The following is a 24,048-nucleotide window of genomic DNA, read 5'->3' as shown; positions in this document are numbered from 1 at the left end:
TTTTTGATGAATGATCGACATGTAATATATAAGTTGATGACGAGGGATTGAAATTTTGCACAAATGTGTCTCTTTCTCTTGTCGACCGATTCGCGCGTTCTTACTTTTCTCGATTATATATGATGCTGTGCAGTATAATGCAGAGGTCGGCTCGTCGGCAAGTATGACCTCGATATCCATTGCGGTAGGGTGCACAATCCACGGCCGACACCTCCACCAATCTCGAGACGCGATAAAAACTAAGATTGCTATGCAATGTAATCAACGGCGTACCCGTGTTCTTTCAGATTAAAAAACACAGTCCGCGGGATTACCGGCCGAAACTATTGTTTTGCCAAGAGCAAACTTCGCGACCGAGATTGTGCCCTCGGTTGCCGGCTGCAAAAACGTGCAGCGACGGTTGAAAATCGAGATCGACTGAGGAAAATCTCGACTTTCTGTCGCGTGTACTTCAACCGTATCTTCACGCTTGCATGCGCATATGCGCGCCACGTATTCTTTTGAGTATCAAAAATTCGACATATGCCGAAAACGAAAGCTTCTTCTGCTTTTTCTTTTTTGTATTTACTCTGGTTTTATGTCAGGGCAAAAGATCTTAAATAAAATTGAAAGAGCGAAATCAAATCAACTCGGTAAACCTGATCTGTAGAAATTTATATAAATTTGCATAAATTTGCGTTTAGTATTTATCGTGAACAGGATTATACGTATATGTATATGCATATATATTATATTATATATATATATATATATATATATATTATATATATATATATATATATATATATATAATGATGAATATACATACATACATATAAAATAAATAATTGAAATATAAATAAATCCCTCCCTCTCTCTCTCTCTCTCTCTCTTTCTCTTTCAATATAGTTTCTTTCATTGAAAACCCACAAAATAATATATATGATGGAGATAATATATTATTTATCAAAATTTTCCCTTGATTTTGCCTCAGGTGTAGTTTTACGTTTGAATAGCGAAACATTGCGAATACAGTTCAACAAACAATGCAAGTTCAACAATTATTGAGCAGCGTTTGGTCAAAATTGAATAACGTAAAAATAAAAGAATCGTATTCAATGTGAAAACAAGTACTTATAAATAGCATGAACGAAATCTATATAGCTTGTTTGTGTAATTTTAATATGCTGAAAAAGTCTACATATACATATATATGTGATGTCTCATTTTAAATGCTCCAGGTAAATATCTCGAAAATTGAGATTGGTAAATAAAAATATTTCAAATAAAAATTTTGTAGAGTTTAGAGGGGGAAAAAAAGACAGAAGAACATTAGTTTGACCTTAGATGTAGGTACTAAGATTAAGCGAAGGACTTCTTTTTAAACGAGACTATCCTAATTTGTCCATATAAATCGATTCCTCATAATATTCCATATAAAGGATTTTATAAGGATTTTATTTTAAGGGTAAAATAGCCAAAAATTGAGTAGTTTACGAGATATTTTATATTTTAAGTTGATATAAATTCAAATAAAGCTATATAATATTTCGTAAAATATTTATTTTTCGATTATCTTATCTCAATACTTTGTATAGAATAATAAAAAGATTTAATTGATATAAAGAGAAACGTAATAGTTTTTTTTTTAAAAATATGAATTTGGAACAAACTACATATTTCTTTTCGTTTCAAACTATTATTTTCTGTTTATTCCAAATTCTACAATTTTTATTTAAAATATTTTTGTCAATCTCAGTTTTCGAGATATTTGTTTGGGGCATTAATGGAACATTCTGTATATTTTGAAATTTTACTTTAATATTTTTAAATACTGAAGTAAAATTAGTAGGTAAAATTAGTAATTAAAAGTAAGTAATTATATAAAAATGAAAAGGATAATTTCAATGAATGAATAGAAGTCGATAGAATTTCGCATTTCTGTATTTAATAACATAATCTATTAAAATTTATGTCCCATTATAAATTATTGTAATTATTTGTTAAATTTTTTTACAGTGGTTTAATACTGTGTGTCTGTAGCATGCATTATAAGCGTTTCGTTTTACACAAAGATCGATAGATTACATTTTTAATTTTTTTAAGATTATTTTTAGAGTTTTTAGAGTTTTATTAGATATAATTATTCCATTGTTTAATGTGAACGTGTTGTACATTTAAACAAATATGCAGAATAAAACGGATTAAAACACGTTACACGGAAAAGTTCATTTATATTCATTATAATGTGCGATGCATTTAAAGGTAGCTGATATCAAAATATGAAATACATCGCTGCGAATATATGCAAAAACTGAAATATATATGTACGATCGTGTAAATGTATGCGGCTCGTAACACTATATGATTCAAAAACAATAGGGTTATTATAATTGCAAAAGTACGTAATAATTTGATGGAGCAATTCCGGATTTTACTCACGATCCGGATTTAAATTCTCGAGTAAATAAGCATGCACAGGCTGTACATGAAAATTAAAGACAGTGTACATATAAAACAAATTATGCTAAAAACTTAACAGTTTAATAAATAGATTCTACAAAGTAAATAAAAAACTTGCTAATCTAAAGCGTAATTTGTATAAGTTTATTTATATACTTTATGCACGTTAAACAAAGCTGTTATAAAAAAATAATTGCATCTTTTAGTAAAAATAAATTGTATTGTGTTTTAGATGATATAATGAGAGATCTTTTTTTTATTTTTTGTTTAAGAATAAAACATAGAATTAAAGGAAAATAAAATTTTTTATATATTATTTCTTTTAATAATTATTATTCTTTTATTAAATTATATTTAATAATATTAAATTACATCTTAGATCTTTACCTCACTAGTATAATTATATTACGTATTTAATTTCATATTTTTACAATTTACTATGTATTATTTTATTTATATATTTTATATATTTTTTATTTGGTTAAAGTTTTATTATATTTTCAATATAATTGTACTATGAATATATATAAAAGTATGTTGTGTTGCAAATTTTATACGATAGATTATAGATTCGCGAAAATTAATGGTTATTTTATTCATACCATCTTTCGTTTAGAGATTCCTTTAGTTCCATGGCGCATTTTATATTCGAATTGTCTAGAACAGACGGTCGCCATTAATCATCATGCCATGCGAACTATCGGGACTTCGATTTAAATCGATGATAGAGGCGCGATCGCATTTCCTATTCGTCTATCGCCACGCTGCTTCCAAATCGAGGAAGCTGAGCCGATTTAACGAGGGATTGCTCTTACGAAGCATGTTAGATGTAATCTGTAACGGCATTATAGCGATTTAGGCAAAGCGGACTTAGTAAACTCTGAAAGAACTTTCTCGTATATTTTATATTTCGCATTTTATGTTATTATGTCAATTCTTCTACACAAACCTACAAAAACCACCCTACTCGAAGCGACACAATTATCTAAATTTAAGAGGTACCAAAATAAACCGGTTACAAATTAAAATGAAGAGCTGCTCATAATTTAATGGGAATTCTGCGTACGCGGGAACAATTAGGTGAGAAAGTTTGATGACGCGAATGTGGGGAAAAGGCAGAATCAACTCAATGGCCAGATCGAGAGGTTGGGCAGGCAGGCTACAGGCTAATGCATAAACAATGCGCCGTTTATCCGCGTTGGGGATGCAACCCCAATGAATAATAAACTACCCTACGTGGATAGATAGAACCCGGTCTGCTACGGAGAACAGTGAATGTGGATGGAGGATTATCGACGAGAAAGTACAACCATCGTCCGTGCACGATAGGTCAGGCGAGGTGTGAATATTATTGCCTTCGGGATTCTTTAAAGCAGGGATTTAGAGCCAAATCGTTGTGACACATATACGAATAGTAAGACAAATGTCTTTTATTAATTCAATTCAATAAAGGTGTAGGATTTCCTTTTTAAATTATTTCTTAAAGCTAAGCAAATATTTTAGCGTAAGAATTATTTCGTTTAAAATTGTTAATTTTATTATGGTGGAAGAAGTAACAATTAATAACGATCAGTAATATTTTTATAATTGCAATATTGTTTTAATATTATTTTAAATTTGATATTTACATTAGGTATAAATAAGACAAAAAGAGTAGATAAGATATATATAAGATATTTTTTACTTGTGTCACATTAAGTTACATGGGGAAAAATTATTATATTTTAATATCTACAATATATGCTAATTTAATTTACAATAATTAATAATAATATACACATGTGCGCGCGTTGTTTAAAATTAAATTCAGCAAGTTTTTTACGTAAATAAATATAAAAATAAATTAAATAGTAAAGGAGAATCTTTTTATAATCCAAAATCAATATCAAAATGAAAGACCTACAATATGCGAGCATTTCTTCGTTTATTCAACGAGTTTTACGAGAAATCGATATGTCGCGCGAATTTGAAAAACTTATTCAGGTTCTCCGTTCATTCAAATCTCGCTATCGGTTTATCTGTATTTGTTTATGCGACAGATGGATCTACTGCAACCCCGATTTATATCCGTCTCGGTATAATACTTCATCCATTGTCACGTCTCCCGACTAAGAGATCGTCGTGATATAATACTCTTTCAGTTTATGTTACAGATAATTCTGTGAAATATCGAGTATAATGTTACCGCAAGCGAGCGAGTTATTTTGTTCTTTTATTCAAAGTTCTGGACGCGTTATTATTTTTATTCGCGGTGCAGGGTTTGATCCAGCAACTCTAGATGCGCCCTTCAAAAGAAATAATTCAGCATCGCGAATAAATGCCGCTGCGAGGCATTTCTGGAAAAGCCTCTCATTTCCCGCGTCTTACAGAAGCAACGCTATTTGTGAACTTGTATGGAACTTTAATCCCGCGAAATTGCTTCGTATCCATGTCAGCGAGAAGTTTAATATCATAATTGAGTGTGGCGGCGGAGTGGGCAATAGTGCGCAATGAAAGAAGTTTCATCGAAGGCCGGCTCCTCTGTAACTTACGCTCGTGTACTAAAATGTTATAAACTCTTAAACGATTGAATTTAACTAGACATTCATTAGGATAAGATTACGGATTATCCTTGTCTTGCCCCTTTCTCTTTCTCTCTCTTTCTCGGCAGAGAATAATGGCAAATGCACGAATCCCTCTTTCGCAGAGACAATTTATCTCGTGAGCCAGAAGAATATACGATAAATGTAAATTCTGCCTACTCCATCCAGTACTTCTCGTTAATCCTCGAAATCTCCTTTATAATATTGTGTAACCTTGGCGTATCTTTTATCTGAGCTTTTTTAGGATTTCTCTACAAATTTCATTAACGCAACGAAGGCCACGAGTATCACAATTTTAGACGAAAGTACTAGTTTAGCAAAAACCTGACGTTTACAAATGAGAGTAAAGCAAGTTCCCTTAGTTGAAGGGTTCTTCTGGATTGTCTATTACCATACATGAACGCGCATGAGTTGTAAACAATGGTTGACCAGAATTATAGAGAGTAAGCGAGTTTTCACACGACAAAGTGATAATCACCTGTTTCGCATAATTTTCTCTCTCTCTCTCTCTCTCTCTCTCTCTCTCTCTCTCTCTTCTATTTCTACTTTTTTGCTCTCTGGCGATAGGAGCCTCAACTTAATCGCAATTGTTCTGATGGAGTGTGCATTACGTGTGCATCCGATGCACGTACACCAGCTACGCCCGCGGTTGCGACGAAAACGCTAACGGTAAACGAGATAGCAAAGTGCAAAGTGAAATTAAGCGTATATGATTTCGCTGTCTTGCTATTTATAATACTTGCTCGTTCCTCGAATTGAAATTATCGTATACTGATTTTAATTAATGCGTGAAGCAAGTTTTATGATTCGCGAAAGGGGAAAGTTTCTGTCAAATTTTTGGGTACGAATGCGAGAATATTATTTTTCAAATATTATTTGCTAAAAATTATGTGCAATAAATAAAATTGCGTAAAATAAAAAAATCGAAGAAGCGATAGAAGAGTGGGAATTAGGCCGCACAAGAGAGCGGATGAAGCCGAGCGCGCTGTGATCAGGAGCAGATAGAAATTAATGATTTCGCGGGCGAACGCGCGCGCGTACAAGAGAGAGAGAGAGAGAGAGAGAGAGAGAGAGAGAGAGAGAGAGAGAGAGAGAGAGAGGGAAAATGGAAGGTTTTCCCTTAACACGATAAAATGTGATCCTCGCTTTATCAAGTTAGGATAATCCACTTATTTTCAACCGGTAGCGAGGGTGGGAAAAGGAGGGTGGATCGGCATGGAAGTATGCGACGAGATTATGCAGGTGCAAAACCCGGCAGGAAATACTGTCTTTTAAATTAATTATTTCGGAGAACGCTTGCATCGTGCTAGCTCGATCCGCTAGTGAAATCGAGTTGTTTGCGCTCGTCTCGCGCGCGCGTAAATGCATCCCTCTTCTCCGTCACCACCCGTTCACTCCCTCCCCCCTCTCCCTCGCCCTCTCCTATATCACCTTCTGCCATTGGACCAGTTCCAATCGCGAATTGAACCGTTCGTAACTGTTGAACGTGAATTATGGCGTTTATTTATTTTAGCCTGTTTTCCTGCGCGTCAGCTTCCACTTCCGTTCGCGCGGTAACCATCGGTCCATATATCTGCGCTCTTAAAATCAACACTCGACCAGTTTGTCTAAGTTACATAACGATAATCACTGTCCCTGATTACAAGTGATTTGGCCAAAGGAGGTCAATTGCGTGCACTTGTACGCAAAGATTATGTACGAAATTTTGATTTATGTATTTATTCAGATAACTGCCTGATCAACCTCATATCTCTCGTCTGATATTTTATATAACACTTTTTTTATCTCTTGACTTCTGATCTCTCTTCTGATCATTAGCTCTGTTAATTACACATTGTCTGCTCTGATATGTTCAGATATGTTCAAATTAATACGACTTATTATTATTTATTAGATACTTTTTTTATATGTTAGCTCTTTTAGAAGAAAATATTTGCTTTTGATCTTCTTATTACTAACAACAATTTTTAAATATTTTAACGAAAATTTTATACCGTATTAAATTGCTATTTGATGCCTATTTGATGCTCTGTTATACGCAAATTCTCTGTGTACAGAGAAGCGGAGTACAGAGAGAAATCCTTTTATATAGACTCGTAGCATAGGTCAGATTCGTGATCTTCATTACTATGCGGTGGCTATTATTTCGTATCAGAGCATCGCCGGTCCGCGACGTAAAGTTTCCGACATTGTCTGAGTAGTTTATGAATACTGCGACGGTGAGATGATTGCGAGGGAAGACTGTTGGGTTGAGGGCGGGTGGTTGCCGGGAGAGGCGTTTATCAACCCTCTGTCGCCGACACGCGCATATACGCGCAGATATACATGCAGTCCGCTTCATATTCTCGCGACGCGATATTCTCTTCCTCTCGCACTTTCTCTCGCTCCTCATCCCTTCAGTTTCTCTTCCGACCTTGCTCTCGAGCGCGCTCGCGCGTTTAACCCACCCAGGCCTTATAATTCAAACGTGGGGAACCCCTTTGACTCGTACTCGCATACCAGATATTACTTTTACACATGTGATACTGCATCAGTTTCTGGAGACAAAGGCAACGAATGTATGACGGCGAGAATAGGGGCATCATGTGTGGGTTGGTCGACGAAGTTCGCGCTTCAATTTCGCCGGAACCAGCGAGTAATTTTCTACTTCTTCCTTTCGTGCCATTCCCTCTTTTTTGTTAATCTCCTGGCTGGCTAGCTTCAGTGGGCTCTCTATTGTGAATAAGGTTAAATGTGATGAATCGCTATCGGCTCTATCAAGTCCACGTTCCGCTTTGTATGCGGTTTTGATATTCAAAAGGTTCTATTATCCAACTCAATTCTTTTTTTTATTTCTTTATTATTTAATTATTCTATTTTCTAGAGTTGCAAATTTGTATTTTCACATTATTAAGCAAAATTTCATACAGTGTATTATCAAGTATAAATTAACGGCATTCAATGTAGTATATATATTTAATTTTGGTGAAATAAAGTCTTTTTAATAGCAAATATAATATTAAATTTTTTAAATAACATTTTAAAAAATTATATTACAATATTAAAAAATAATTTTTAATTTATGCAATATAGTATTTTAATTTCTCAATTATATTTTTTAAATTATAAGTATTTAATTAGGTTCAAATAATTATTAAATATTTAAAAATAATTAAATTTACAATATATATTTATTTTGCAATTATTTTCTAAGGATTAAAAGAAATATGGATATAATAAAATGTTTTAATTAAAAATTAAAAATATTTAATTAAAAATGTTTAATTAAAAATATTTTTTAATATTGTAATATATGGTATATAATCTGTCAAAATATTATTTAAACAATTTAATATTATATTTGCTATTAAAGACTTTTTATTTTACCAAAAACATTTATAGTACATTGAATGCCATATTTATTTTAACGAACATTTTAGTAATTTACTTACCTAATATAATATCGCGTTTATCGTGCAATAAATAGGTTCTTCATTGTATTCTAGTCTCGGGATACTATGGCCAAATACTATATATAGATTGTATTCAAGATGTGAAATATGAGTGGAAAGGGATGTTTTCCTATCTCAACCTGGTATCACGATTGGAGACTTTGAGTAATGATATTGATATATTAGCTTATTTGATACTGAAATTGCCTATTACCTTTTACATTGAGCAATATGTCGATCATCACAATACCGTTATCGATGTTTCTAGGAAACTTTTACTTGCTATCTTATCGATTATCGTGGGTAGTATTTGTCCGCGTGAAGAAAATTGAATACATGTCACGATAAAACAGCCAATAAAAGTCCGCAGCTTGACGGTCTTGAAGTATTGGCGTTTAACTCTGAGTTATTTCATTTCTTGACAAATGTAAATCTCGATAGAAAAATTTTATAAGAGTAGAAAAAAGCATTAATCATTTTGCGAGCGAAACAATATAAACCGCGAAATCTATTTCTAAAGCATAAGCGTTTAAATCATTTGGTCAAGAATTTAAAAGCTTTTCTGCGACGAATGAAAAGTGGAAGGAAAAAAAACAATCGGCTCGGAGAACATGAAACGAAACAGACTTTTCCAGATATTTCACTTTACCGAGTTATGAGTGCGCAGTTCGAGAGGGTCGAAAGAAGAGAAAATTGCGTTAGGGTAGTACGAAGAGTCGTTTTATTCCGAGCCATCTCCTATCCTTGACCCGTACACCGCCCAACCTTGCCGCCATATTTCACCCTCTAGTGCTCCTATCGTGTACGTACGTTTGACTTCATTTCCTCTGGCTTTGTCTCTAAGACTGGTTTCTTTGACCTGCATCTCAATGTCGCTCTGAAAAATTATACAATGTTCTTGTATAAGATGCCTCCGTTATATCGTATTTTATTGCATTTATGGTGCATGCGGACGAATGCAGGAAAGCAAGAAATGCCACGACTACTTGCAAAAGATTGTTCTGAAATCTCTTGAGATTTATTTATTCCAACTTTAATCTATAACGCGGTTCAAAGTTTTTGCGTTGTAATGATTTTTTAAACTGTAATAATTTTTAATATATTTAAGTGAAAAAATATTCTTTTCAGTTTTGTGTACTAACTTTTCAAATTACTGTACAAAACTTTTTTATGTTTCTATATATTTTACGTAAAATTAATGCAGAATTATAAATATGTGGAACAAGAATATATACTTCTTAATTTTTAATTGTCTTGAATTGTTTATCAAAATTATTATTGAAACAGAGTTTACACAGATATTATCATTGAGAATCATAGTATTATTACTTTAATATTATATTTGAACGTGATTATGTGTTATTTATACACAGAATTTCTTGTAGTAGAAATATTTTAATTGTGAAACTGTTTCATGGCAATACTTATATGCAGCTTTAATTATATTCTTAAAACTATCTAAATAAGTTAAAAAAGACATAAAATAATTTTAAAAAGATGTAAGTAATAAGAAAATATTATAATTTGAAATTTTATATTAAACTTTTAATATATGTTAAACTTTTAATTTTATAATACAGAGACTAAGGTAATAAACAGATAGAAATAAATGTTCAATTACAATGTAACAAAATAGATTCAATCACAATTATAATTTACTCCTTTTTTGATCTGGAAATTTCTTTTTTTATCTTCAGCTATAATAGTTTGTATTACAATAGAAATTTAATGTATTAGGGAAAAAAGTAAAATAAGTTTAATTGCAAATTTAGATTAAACAAAAGTTTTAATATATTAAAATAACGTAATTTAAATCAATCATTCTGGCAATTTATTGGTTGGTAAAGAATCACAACGTTTCGACCATGGGTTTTGGTCCTTATCGGATCCTTATTGTGTTTGATCGGGAGGTTGACATGACGATCTTGACATGTGATTTCTTCTTTTTTATATATTGGTTAACTAAGATATTTTCACTTGATAAGAACCAAAACCCATGATCGAAACGTTGTGATTCCTTACCAACCAATAAATTGCCAGTGTGGTGATTTAAATTACGTTATTTTATTTTATCTACTGGCGACATTCAAGAATTTAATATTATTTTAATATATTTTTTCTTTTTTTTAATTTAATAATATATATTTTATACATTTCATATGTTGTTTTTTTATATTATTAGTTTAATATGTTTTGAGTATTTATATGTAAATTTCAAATATATTTATAATTTTAAATATATTTATAATTTCCAATATTTGTAATTTCAAATATTTGTAGCAGTGAAATTAAATTTGTAGAATTAAAGGAGATTTAGAAGAATAAACAAGTATAGCATTGAAGTTAAAATACATTTTTATTAATCTAGGGGCCATTAAAGTATATGCAAACAATCTTTAAATTATTTTCATGTTAAAATAGTATTCAAATTTAAATCCAGAATTAGAAACAATTATTGTCCATGCTTTGTCAAAAGAAATATCAGAAATTAGGTACAAATTTAAATCAATATGATTGCTATCTTTTAATTAGATATCTCTTATTCTATATTGCATTTACTGTTAACATAAATGACATTTGTTTAAAAAAAATAACAAATAGAAGCATGATATTGATGGGATTAAATAAGAATGAATTTATCTCGCGGGGCAAGCAAGGCGTAGGCGAACGAAAGGTGTAAGCTCAGATTAATAGAGGTCGATTTCAGTATCGGAGATGGCAAATCGCGGTAATTAATATCGCCATTTGTTCCACGTCACATGCACGTTTACGCGCATACGTATACACATTTATATGTATACATACATACATACATACATACATATATATATATATATATATATATATATATATATACACATATATGTATATATGGCTAAGCCAGTGTGCGAACGTAGACAACGCGCGCGTATGTACACGCTAGGAGATAGGCACACGTTCAATCTAATTGAAAGGCGAAATACATATCCCCGACTTCCCAAAGATATTAATTAGCTTTCGCGGTTCATCGGGTCGCTCTCCAGGTTCCCGGAATCGGCGCATTTCACACGCAGCCACGCAATTTCGATGAGCGCGTTATGATTGCTCGCGTTATGGCTCGTTGGGATTAAATTGTCGCATTCGAGAATTTGTATGGTTCATTGACGCGTGCGCTATTTGAAATGAGTATGATGTAAATCTAGCATGTGAGTGACTTTGAAAGTTGATACGTGTAACATGAATATTAATAATAACAAATTCAAGATATTATGTCGTATCGTGCTCGCGAATTAAAAAGAAATATTAAATACGTTGGTAAATTATCTTATATATATTCTGAAAAATTTGTAAAGGACTGAAAATAGTAAAATGCTTTAAATTTCTGAAATGGAAAAGTACTTTTATGTACGCTTATTTTACGCCTTAATCGCCTAATAAATACTTATTTTGCGATTATATTTGATCTTAATTGAATCTGCGATTACGTTGGTATATCACTGTTCTTGTGAAATCAAAATCGATATATTTTGAATTCCTATTAATGTATTGAAACGCTACAGTTGCATTACGAAACAATACAGTTTGCAAATACCAATTAGTAGCATAATAAACAATACAGTTTGCAAATACCTGTTAGTAGCATAAATGATCAAATATGATGAAAGATCTCAAGTCTCAATTCCTCATCTATATTTTATTTTCGATTCTTATTATTTAAAAACGATCAATTGTACTTTATATTAATAAAATGTCTATTTTACAGTAGACATATTTCAGAATTTTTCAATTTTTGTATTCTTTTTATAGCATGTAAAATGAGATAGATGTGTGAAGTATATATATTTAATAAATTAATAATAATTTATTAATATTTATTTATAATTATTTTGCTCCAGCTCATGTGTCGGTCAGATACTAATTAATAACGTTATAATTTTCGAATTAATGAGATGATAATTTTGTAGCACGTATAAGCGATAACAAAAAATATTGAAAATATTTTATAGTTTATCTTTGATAAACAATTTATAAAGTTTGTCAATTCTCTTTACTAAATTCTGATGAAACTATGCTACATTTATATCACATTAGTTATTGCTTTGAAAATTCGTGCAATTATATACACAAAATAATGATTTTTTATCGTTTATTTTATGAAATACTGTAAGTAACTGGAATCATTGTTCAATTATAATAGAGCTTAATTATTTAGTAACAAGCTTAATGCGTGCCATGAATTGAAATTACTTGAGATAACATGGATTATTTAGCTATAATACATCTAAAATTGAAGAGAATTATACACAAAGCCTCATTAAAATATTGATATATCGGTCAGTTATAAAATGGATAATTATTCGAATTATATCTAAAATATATTAATAAACAATGTTTGTGTATTATTATTATTATTGCTATAACTTTTATAATGTTGTAATATTTTAATTAAGTTTAATATTATTTTTATTTTAATCATAATTTTTCATAAAATTTTGAAATAATAATAATACCGTTCTTCTTTTTTTGCCGGCTTTTCTTTTTGTTAGATGTTTTATCTCAAATAATGCAATTAATTCGTAAAATAGGCATGCGCAGATGTGCAACAATTCAATTTTATTTCTTTTTCATTTTATTTCATTTTGTTATTTGTTTCCGTAAATTGATATGTATGCAAGCATTATTTAAAACATTGGGATTACTTTGTAAAAGATGTTACGAAAGTTTATTTGTTTTATAAATCTCTTTAACTATTCTTAAGATTTATATGAAATAAATTAAAAAAGCTAAATTATTTAAAACACATTTTACATTTCTAATGCTAATATTTATATTATTATTATTATTATTATTATTATTCTCTCATCTTAATATTTTATTAATATTATCGAAAATATGCTATATTTATTGTGTTATTTTAATTAATTTATTGATTATAAAAACTATCATAACTTACATATCTCTAATTTAAATTGTAGTTTCTAAATTACATTTATATATTTTTTGTAGGGTTTTAAGAAGAAAAAAATTCATTCAATAATATATATTATTTAGCATATATTGTATGTATATTTATATTATAAATATCATATTTATATTTCTTATATTATAAATAAAAAATAAACAAACATGAGAAAATAAAAGAAATTAATTTATAAATTAAGCAATAAAAATTAATTTATAAATTAAGCAACAAAAAGTTTTGCAAATAAAAGAATAAAATATCGAACATATGATTCATAAATTTTGTTTATTTTAAAATATAAAAATTAGACTAAATAAATGTAAAAGCAACAGAAATTTAAGCTGCTTTAAAATAGGAAATGTATTGTGTAAAATTAAGTATTGATATTATTAGATTAAAAATCTTATTAGAAAGAGAGTGGGGAGAGAGAAAGGGAGAGAGATAGAGAGAAAGAGAGAGAGAGAGACAGAAAGAGAGAGAGAGAGACAGAGTGAGAAAGTTATGACATGTAAGAAGCTACAATAAATCTATCGATAATATTAAAATGTAGGATCCTTCATGTTTTTTAATATGACCTATAATTAAAGTAATTCATGTTAATCTAAGTCAACGAGGTCAAACATTATATAGTCTCTCATTTTGCATCGTAAAAGGAATTATTTTGTAACCCCCATAAAGCAAAGTGAAGAGTAAAAGTTAACTAAGTCATTAAAGAATTATAAGTTCTCTCATATAATGTTACAATATGAAGATTTTTTAGTTGATAAATGACAAAAATTTTATTATGTATCTTCATTTTGTAAATAAATTTGTTATCATGGAAATTGTTTCAAGATGATTTTCTTTTAATTTGTATAATATTTTTATTTAGCTATTTATAACTTTCGCTTTGCAACAGAAAATACAATCTTATTAGATTAATAACAACAGTTTTGTTTTGTACTTACAAGAAAATTTAAAATATAGTCATTATAATCAATACATACGCGCTTTTAACTTATTATATTGTCTATTATTATTATTATTTATTATTTTGTAATAATTATTTTAATGTATATATAGTTTAAAAAATGTAGCTGTTGATATAATATAATTTGTGACTAGTATATATATAAAGTAAAAGTACTTAAAGTATGTAAGATTTAAACTATATTATTATTTCACAGTTTTCGCAGCTTTCAATTATTTTATATAGAATAATATAATTTAATGAAAATTTTTTCTATATCTTATTATTAATTAAATTAGTAATTTATCTATCCATCTGACATTGATAAATTTTCGTTAACATTAATTTTGTTAACACGTCAATAATTGAATAATGTTTATATATATATATATATATATATATTGTATATATATTCTATAATATATATATATATATATATATATATACTTATATATATATATATATACTTATTTATTTATTTATTTGTGTATATGTATTAAGAAGTTTTTAATATATATATATATGTATATATATATATATATATATATATATATATATATAATTTTTATACATCATAATCTTTTATTAAAATGATATAATTTAGAATTGTCTCACATTAGATTCTCCGTGATGCTTTTCTATGCTTATCATTCATAATAATATCCTATATCATGACAAATTAAGTCAAATATCTAATAAGCCCAATTCATCAAACTTAGGTATTCTGTTCATCATAATTTTTTTATAATGCTCATTCTTATAACCCGGAGTATGGCCATCGTTGTTCATAATCTCATCCAAATCTTTTGCTTCATCCTTATCGGACATTATTAGCGGTAATATAGTTGTTGATGCTATCATTCCGTAGGAAGCCCTTTGCTTCATGCTAGCCTTTAATTCTTCCTTAGTGGGTGGCTGCGTTTTGCAATCTAATTGTTTCATAGTCGCCGATAAAGTATCAAGGTACTCGTTATACAGAGTATCCCTATTATTTTCAAGGACATCCTGGGAAGGACTTGTGTTAAGGAAATAAAGAAGATCGAGTGCCGGCGATGCGTAGAAACATAGTTGAAAGTCCACCTGCAATATCAAACCAACTCTTTTGATCGATTGACCTCTAAAATACCCAGCAATTGAATTGGAAATGAAATCCGTGCACGGAGAAAAAAGCAAGATTCCTGTTTAGGAAGTCGCGACGATCGAAAATTTGCTCGAGTGACACGGGCAGACAGGTGGCGGATGTACTTGAATTTGATTAACTTTATTATTGCATTATTCATAACATGCTGTATTCTGAAGTATCGCATGTCATCAGCTTTTTATTTCGATCGATCGATATCATAACTTGTGGATAATTAAAATATACGTTGTGTATTAATCGTACTGTCTAGAGAAAATTATTTGTTATATATATATACATATATATATATATATATATATATATATATATATATATATATATATAATTTAGGGAGGTGAAGAGGGTTTAGAATTCTCAAAAATAAGAATCAATATCTTGGTAAATGTACCAAGTAAAACATATGCGTGTGCCTCGTGCACGTTTAAATTTTCGCGAACAATTAATCTTTAAGAAAAATTTACGTATTACCATTCGCGATGGCTCTTATTCGCTTATTTCTTATCGTGTTGTTTAAATACATATAGAGCCTAATTCCTTTCAATTTATATATAATTTAAATTTCTCTAAATTATAAGAAAATATATGTTCAAAGTGATATAAAGATTTACAGCAGTGTCAATGTTCAAAATTATATATATATATATATATATATATATATATATATATATATGTGTGTGTGTGTGTGTGTGTGTGTGTATTTAATTATATGAATTAATATATCGAATCTTTTAAATCTGAATATAAAGAATGATAAAATAATCATGAATTTTTATGTTTAGAAAAAATATGTGATCTTTTATGATATATGATACTTACGAAAATATGATCAATAGGTTTGCCATCATCATTATATTTGAACATCATATTGTTCACCCAACAATCACCGTGATTGATAACATTGAACTCATTCTCAGATAATTTGCACGCATTTATTCCTATATTATATGTATGGTCGACCAATTTAGCAAGTTTTTCGGCATATCTAGCAATAAAAGTCATATAATTATGAAATTAATATTTAATATATTTAATATTTAATATATTTTTTAAGCAACATATTTATAATTATATATGCTTTTTGTTAATGTGTTAAATTTGCTTAATATTTTTTCTCTTTAAATATTATTTTATTATATTATGTTTAACATATTGGAAAACATTATCTTAGATAAAATATAACAAATGTTATTGTATATTTGCGTGTGTTTATATGCAAACTTTACTTTTTCATTCCTGGCCAGTTTTCCATTTCCTCTGCTAATTGTTTAACACCCTGAGAAAAAAATCCTCTCATTTCACTCGGGTGTGCAAGGTTAAACATTCCTCTTGAATACATTTGTTTTTGGTTTGGTTCCTAAATCAAAGTATCATTTTAAAAAATTTTAGAATCTATATCTTTTATCTACATTTATAACCATAGAAATATAGAATAAAACCATAGAATAAAACAAATTTTTATGATACGCAATAATTTTAATAGCAATTGATAAATTTAGAGTTAATCTGATTAAGACAATTACATAATTATATAATATATAATTGTTGCTTTTTTTATAAAATATCTTATTAATTTGATTTTAAATTAAGATTTTTGTTTAAAGATAAAAAGTTTCGTAATTTATTTGTCCATGACATGTGTCTAATGTGTTATATGTCTAATGTTGACATATGTCTAATATGTTAAAAAGGCTTTACTTTTAATTGTTTATAATCCGAAAAGTTTATATTAATGTAGAATACATTGGTTAAAAAAATATCGACTTTTAATTGATTAAAATTTTTTTCATTAATTTGAAAATTGTAAAATATAGCTTTTGAAAAAAGAATTTAAAAATTAAAATTAAAAGTTAATATTTTTTTCTTAAAAGCACATAAAATTTTGTAATTTTTATTTATTTTTGTTTTCTTGATTAAACGCCAAGAGAGAGATACGCGCTGCAATAAAAATTATAATAGAAAATGTTGAATTTTATCGTTGAACGTTATTCTTTGCTAGAAATTTATCATTGAACTATTTGTTGTATAGTTTCGTATTCCCATCTACCTACACAAATTCTATATAAATTTATAATTAAAAATAATATCTTGCGAATTTTAAAAGTTTTGACAATGTTTATTGTATAAAATAACTACTTCTATTTGCTACTATAGATCTAGGAAATTGTGACATTATTTTTTGATTTATCTACACAAAATTCTCGATAAAACAAGGCAATAATAAAATGGAATAATATTTTTGTATGCAATATTAAATCTTATTTAATATTGATTAGCAAATATTTCTATAACATATAATATAATTAAATATATTAAATATACATTATTCTAAAGCTACAATTGTATTTTGTAAATTATATCTTAATAAATTTATAATAATTTATTATTAATAAATTAATAAATATTTATATATGTATATATATTGTATGTATGCTTTTCTGGAATTATTAATGTGCATTATAAAATTTTTAATTATCTCGATTATTGTATGCATTTACCAAGTAACGGAAAGAATCTTACAGCAGCTTTAAAGTATGCGTTATTTATGCAATGAAATGAAATTGAAGGGATTTTTCATATATCACTTGCATCGTTTTATATCACTTACGGAAATGCTATTAACATGAATTTTATTATATGAAGTGAATTTCTAGTCATCACAATGAAGTATTATGCATTAATTCGTAATGATTTACCTTCTCACATATGGCTACAGAGGTTGCATGAAATCTGGCTAATCCACGCAACGCTAATATACAATGATCTAAATCGAGGCCAGAATGACGACAGGCCATGCGATAACCGAGAGGCGCAAGATCCTCCATTACCAAAAGAATTGGATTGTCTTCTTGCACGTACATGCCTTTTCCGCTCAAACGATACTTGGGCTGTATCAACTTGTTCATTTTGTCCAAGGTGTCTGTCATCATCAACATTTCCGTGTTAAAAATACGCGACATTGCAACCTGTAAGATATTAAAAATCGGTAAAACAAATAGAGAAACTTTATTATATATTTGCAATGTTAACCATAATAAAGACCGGAGAATAAAAAAAAAGTTTTTTACAAATTAAATGCGCGTGTGCCATTTATATAAATAAATAAGATTTCTTTCCCAAATTAAAATTTTGTAAAATTTTGAAAAATGTTTATTTTTTATTTATTTGCTCGCACAATTCGCACTTAATTTTTATAATGCCTGAATATATATAAGATATATGTTGTTCAATATTTTTCTATAAGAATGTCTATGAGAAATCGAACTAAATAATTTCAAACTAAATAATAAAATTTGTCTTTTATTTATTTATTTGTTTACTTATGTTTTATATATATATTATATTTAATTTATTTACTTATATAAATATGTATAAATTAAGTGAACTTACAAGATTCTTACGAATGCCTTCAACTGAAGGCAGCATTTTGACGATGACAGATTTTTTTTCCGTAATTTTACGGCCGCTTTGATCACGTGAATATTCAACATTAACCCTGATCATATCACTAGTGTAATTGTCACCCTTATTCGTGGCCGGTTTCGAGAATATATCGATTACTTGGATGGAATTGTCGTTTTCTGACTTTCGCAGGATCTTCTCCATGAAGCACAGATTCAGCCATGTCGGTGTCTCTAGGGCCATTTCTGAAATTGGAATTGGAATTGGAGAATTTTCCCGACAAATCATTCTCGGCGAGTTCTTCTCGCCATGTCACGAAACGCGAAAACGATTCTTTACGATAACTTATTGTTCGCGGCAAGATTTATCACGTTTTCTTTCTTTCTAGCCAACTCGTTTCCTTCCCTCTCTGTCTCTCTCCCCTTCATTCCAGCTTCTAGTTTCCTTCGTCATCCCTTCTTCGTCGTTTTTCGCTCGCTTTACCGCCGTTTCTTTCTTCCGTGCGTCCGTCGATATTCAAGACGGGCATTCCCCTGCGTTTCAGATCGCTGTTTCAATTAAGAGCGTAATGGGACGCCGCTTTTCTCTTTTCCTTTTTGGCGAACGGCATACGTACGTACCGCGTCGAGATCCCGTCGAACGTGATCGAGTTGCGGTATTTGCGAGAAATTTACGACGCGTCTGGCGTGCCGCGATCGCGTACGTACTTGTGGCCGAATGACGTTGGCCATATTTCACCCTGATGAGTTTTCTCAGGTATGTTTTCCGCGGTTACCTCAGGATCAAATCCGTTTGCCACTAAAGATACTTGATAGCTCAGCTTATAGAAGAGACCCATTTATATGACTTTAGTGGTATATAAATAATTTTTAATAAACTTGTATTAGAAACATCTAAAAATATACATTTCTATTGCAAATTAAGAGTTGTAGAAGTAAATAAGAGGATTTTATTCTTCCAGAAGATATTCTTACAGCACGAAAAATGGTCTGTTTTCGAGAATTTATGTATAAAGAAAAGAATTATTATTCTAATACTTTACATATTTTATATAAATATTATTTATATTTAAAGAATTTTTATGAACACTTATATAAAAATTTGTAATTGTGTAAAATTTTAAATATTTTTTGTTTTATAATTGCGGGAGTAGAATACTTTAAAAAAATATCTGTTTAACATACTTTAATAATTCTACTCATTTAAAATAAAAAATCAAGAAAATTCTTATTGATAGTTTTGTTATTTTCTAACCAAATATATAAAATATTATGCAATATATGTAATATAATATAAAATAAAAAAGTTTAAAAAAATTTTTTAATGGCGTAATTTTTGTTAAAGAATATTGATCAATCTTTTACTAAATATTGACTCTGATAATCATAAAAAATAATTAATTGAAAGATATAGCTTTAGAGATAAAGATTTTTGGATCATAAATAGACATGTATTTTATATATGCACAAAAAATTAAAGTTAATGGATTCGATACTTTTTAAAAAATCATGTATGATTTTAAAAGACATAGTTTTGAGAAAAAACATGTTTAAAGTTTTGAATACAGATATAACATAAAAAATGAAAATTTTTATTGTTCTTATTTTTAATTAATGATATATAGATCAACTATGCAACAAATTCTTCTCTAATTTAAGATTTTTTGCTATTCTCTAATTTTTCGTTTCATATGATTACTTACAATTTTATTAAAGAATATGAGCCTTCTTTGTCTTTTAACAACTCAACTTTTAACTTTTAACACTCAGTTTTTACTTTTTCTTTGCCTGTTGAAACAGTTAGTGTTCAATTCTTCTAATCTATCTATCTATCTAGATTTAAGATAAATATTTATATTTCGTATCTTGCGTAAACGCGCGTATATTTTGCTCAATGGTCAAAGTTAAATTAGATGCCTATACCCGATTTCTCTTTCATAAGAAACAATTTTAAAACATTCTGTTATCTGGCAATGTGAACTTTCTAAATTAGACATCGGTCGAAACTAAAAATAAGGTCTATTGACGGTGAAGGTCTTTCACGCACAGCAACTAATCTTGAGTTGTGCCAAATTTTAATTTGCATAATACATCGTTTATGTTTATAGATGTGTTACTTTTATAGATTTTGAAAATCTATTAGCAATTTGTTAGAAATTGAGCTTTTAGAAATTCTGATTTAAAAAATGAGAGGAAAGAAATTTAATTTAAAATATTCTTTAATTTTAAGTGAATTTTATTTAACTTAATCTTAAATAAATTATATTAACAGACCAACAGAAACATTTATGATTGACAGTTATAAAATGAACTATAGATACAAAAAAGTGCATCAATAATATACATAAAATAATGATGATAATATTAAATACACATAAATTTTGTATTCGAGAAGAATATCTTACTAAATCTAATAACGTCACCTTTTTAATGGTATTGTTTTTGAATCAATGTTCTAAAATTATATAAGTATAAGTAAAAAATTTTATTCACAGCATATATTGTTCTAATCTTTATATAAGAACAAGCATTATATATATAATATGCATGTGTGTTTGTTATAAAGATAAAAACAATCTATTATAATGTGAATAAAATTTTTTGCTACTCATTCAAGTGTAATAAAATTGCACATCAAGCGTAACATATAATTACTTACACTAACATAATTATTTAGCTGACACGGACTTAAAGAGTACAAATAAAATTTTTTTTGCATGATATATAAAAAAGGTTTCCTTTTAACATTTTCTGATTAAATATTATAATAATCTGTTATATACAATAAAACAGGTTTTTGTGTTACATCACACTAACATATTTAATAGCTAGTAAAGAAGCATTAAGAGAATTATATTTGCATGAACTGTTTATAAAACTTGCGCGTATGCATAACAAATTTATTTTCTGATCAAAAATCTCAAATATATTATATACAATTTTGAAGAGCGCAAAAATTGTTGTTACTATGACAAATTTAAACTTTATTAAGAAATAAAAGAGACTGATCGCTTGCGCTGGTACATATTCGATATTTACATTATTAAATTTTAAAGTATAAGATTAAGAAATGAAAAGAATCATTTACGTGACTGTAGATTTGTCTGTAAAATCCACAAGTGTCTCGTAAAAACTTACAGCCGTGTGGCATGCAATTTTTACAACTTAAACTCCTTGCAAGAACGCAATTCACACAGATTACTCGGCGTTAACTGAGCTTAAGATTCTCTGTTGATACATTTTTTTAACCAAACTTTTTCTCAAATTACGTCAATTATATTAGATTATATATTACTCACAGAATATACAAAATATAGAATGAAATGATCAATCCATGATAATATGTTCTCAATAGAAAAAAAGAATATTACGTACAAATCTCCATAATTTCAAAATACTTTACTAAAATGTTATAACAAAAAAAGTTAATTTTTCATTTCAAAATGGATGACGATATATTCCGTCGTCTTCTTATTGCAATTTGAATGTTCATATATTTCAAATATATGTATATCAAATGTATACTTTTTGTTCGAGAATAATCACATTTTATGGAATTGTATTGATATTGATGTAAGTTAATGATACTGGATAAATAAATTGCAAAATTGGACATATTTTCGATATGATTTCAAATACTGATTACAAACACGAAATAAATAGATTAGATGAGAACAGAATATAATTAAACAGAATAAAAATAAACAGTGTTGATCCGCTTTTATCGCACTTTTATTGCGCACTAATAAATCTCATTTTCTTTTTCTTCATATTTACATTTTTGTGATAGCTTTTTGATAAAATATTTTTAGTCTGATATATACTTATCATTTTTTCAATTTTTATTTGTAGAATATACTTTGGCAATTTGATTGTTTCATTCTCAGATACCTTGACTTTTACATATTATTTATATTTACACACGCATATAATTGTATCACAGAATATAAATTTGTACCATTCTTTTCGAAGCACAATAATTGTCCGAAGGCTTGGTTGCATAATTTTTTTTAAATTTTAATTGATCAGCAAATAAACAAACAATTATGTCTCTCTGATTGATCATTGATAGAAAGGAAATAAAATAACTGTGTACTTACTTATAAGTGGTTCCTCTCAATTTACTTCACTTAATGCTCACACTGCACTCGTCGTTTCACGAAGACCAAACGCGAAATGATATAACCAGAATAGAAGTGACAGGTTTTATACTGGCAACAGTGTAATCTCATACTCTCGCAAGAAATTGCAAATCACAAGTATTCTATTCATTTAGCACCATGATGATGATAATCGCATTATATATGATGACGAATACTGACATCTAATAACTCGATTCCCGATAGACTTCCTAATTTATTCCAAGTTAGATAAAGTTTGTTAACATTGAACTGATAATTTCTCAATAAAACGGAATCGTAATCGTCAATTGACATTGGACGATGGAGATAACAGAAACATTAACAGAACGTGACGATGATAACAAAAAGTTCGGTGCTTCTGCAAGCATAGTAAGTTAATAATAGTTTTAGAGCAAATTATAACAAATATCTTACATACATTGCAATATGTAGATTTTATATATCTGATACGAAAATATACATTATATACTATCTTATATGAATGAATGATCTTTATTCGACATCCCTTGGAGTTTGAATTAATGTCTTATATATATGTTAAAACTTCTAAAAGAATCAAATATTATACAATCTGTTGGATTCCTTAGATTGCTTAACTCATAAAATTAACTAATTTATTATTTGTCTATAATATCACAATTTTAAAGATAATAGATAAGTTTTTTACTTTTTCTTTTGCAAAAGTACGAAATGTTATTTACATTTATCACATGTGTTATCTTAGGACATGATATTCATATATATATGTGATGTTTAAGATAAACAAATCTTCTCTTTGTCCATTTAATCAATATATTATTCTTATTATTAAGAAAATTTATGATGCTGAGAAAGCTAAAGCTTTATCAACTGAATCTTAATAAATATTTAATGCATAATATTTATATAACATTGAACTATAGGATTTGCATATGTATATTTATGCATATTTAATCCATTATTCATTATAAAATTATATACATTAAAAGTTATAAAAACAAGATATTAAAATTAAAAAAAATATATATATATATATTATAAT

The 24,048-nt window shown here is 28.4% G+C and overlaps 2 protein-coding genes and 1 long non-coding RNA gene across 7 annotated transcripts in view; 1 reads left to right on the top strand and 2 right to left on the bottom strand.

Moving 5' to 3' along the window:
- LOC105258839 (basement membrane-specific heparan sulfate proteoglycan core protein) overlaps nucleotides 1–24,048 on the top strand; it is a 193,992-nt gene that overhangs the window by 19,342 nt on the left and 150,602 nt on the right. The window lies entirely within an intron of this gene.
- On the bottom strand, nucleotides 7,091–9,379 carry LOC112638969. Its single transcript, XR_003123236.1, has 3 exons — nucleotides 8,670–9,379; nucleotides 8,456–8,595; nucleotides 7,091–7,736 (listed from the first exon to the last, which is right to left on the bottom strand). It is a non-coding gene; the product is annotated as an uncharacterized LOC112638969 (long non-coding RNA).
- On the bottom strand, nucleotides 14,930–23,158 carry LOC112638968. Of its 2 annotated transcripts, XM_025411638.1 has the most exons (6): nucleotides 22,986–23,158; nucleotides 18,875–19,131; nucleotides 18,181–18,450; nucleotides 16,711–16,841; nucleotides 16,304–16,469; nucleotides 15,031–15,426 (listed from the first exon to the last, which is right to left on the bottom strand). In XM_025411638.1, exons 2-6 carry the CDS (start codon nucleotides 19,127–19,129, stop codon nucleotides 15,031–15,033), a joined length of 1,218 nt encoding a protein of 405 aa, XP_025267423.1. In that variant the 5' UTR covers nucleotides 19,130–19,131; nucleotides 22,986–23,158. The 2 variants fall into 2 exon arrangements, with proteins under 2 accessions (XP_025267424.1, XP_025267423.1); XM_025411639.1 differs by lacking the exon at nucleotides 22,986–23,158 and having other exon boundaries at nucleotides 14,930–15,426; nucleotides 18,875–19,129.

This window comes from Camponotus floridanus, unplaced genomic scaffold (assembly GCF_003227725.1).
Source record: "Camponotus floridanus strain SB8 unplaced genomic scaffold, Cflo_v7.5 scaffold41, whole genome shotgun sequence".
Classification (NCBI taxonomy): domain Eukaryota; kingdom Metazoa; phylum Arthropoda; class Insecta; order Hymenoptera; family Formicidae; genus Camponotus; species Camponotus floridanus.
The sequence above is the reverse complement of the archived record's forward strand: the minus strand, read 5'-3'. Positions and strand labels throughout refer to the sequence as shown.

What these genes read in the sequence shown, in the direction of transcription:
- LOC112638968 (XM_025411638.1), bottom strand. Translation starts at nt 19,129, where the DNA reads ATGGCCCTAGAGACACCGACATGGCTGAATCTGTGCTTCATGGAGAAG. An exon ending in CTGTAGCCATATGTGAGAAG is followed by an intron (nt 16,842 to 18,180) that starts GTAAATCATTAC and finishes ACTTTGATTTAG; the next exon opens with GAACCAAACCAAAAACAAAT. An exon ending in AACCTATTGATCATATTTTC is followed by an intron (nt 15,427 to 16,303) that starts GTAAGTATCATA and finishes TTGATATTGCAG; the next exon opens with GTGGACTTTCAACTATGTTT.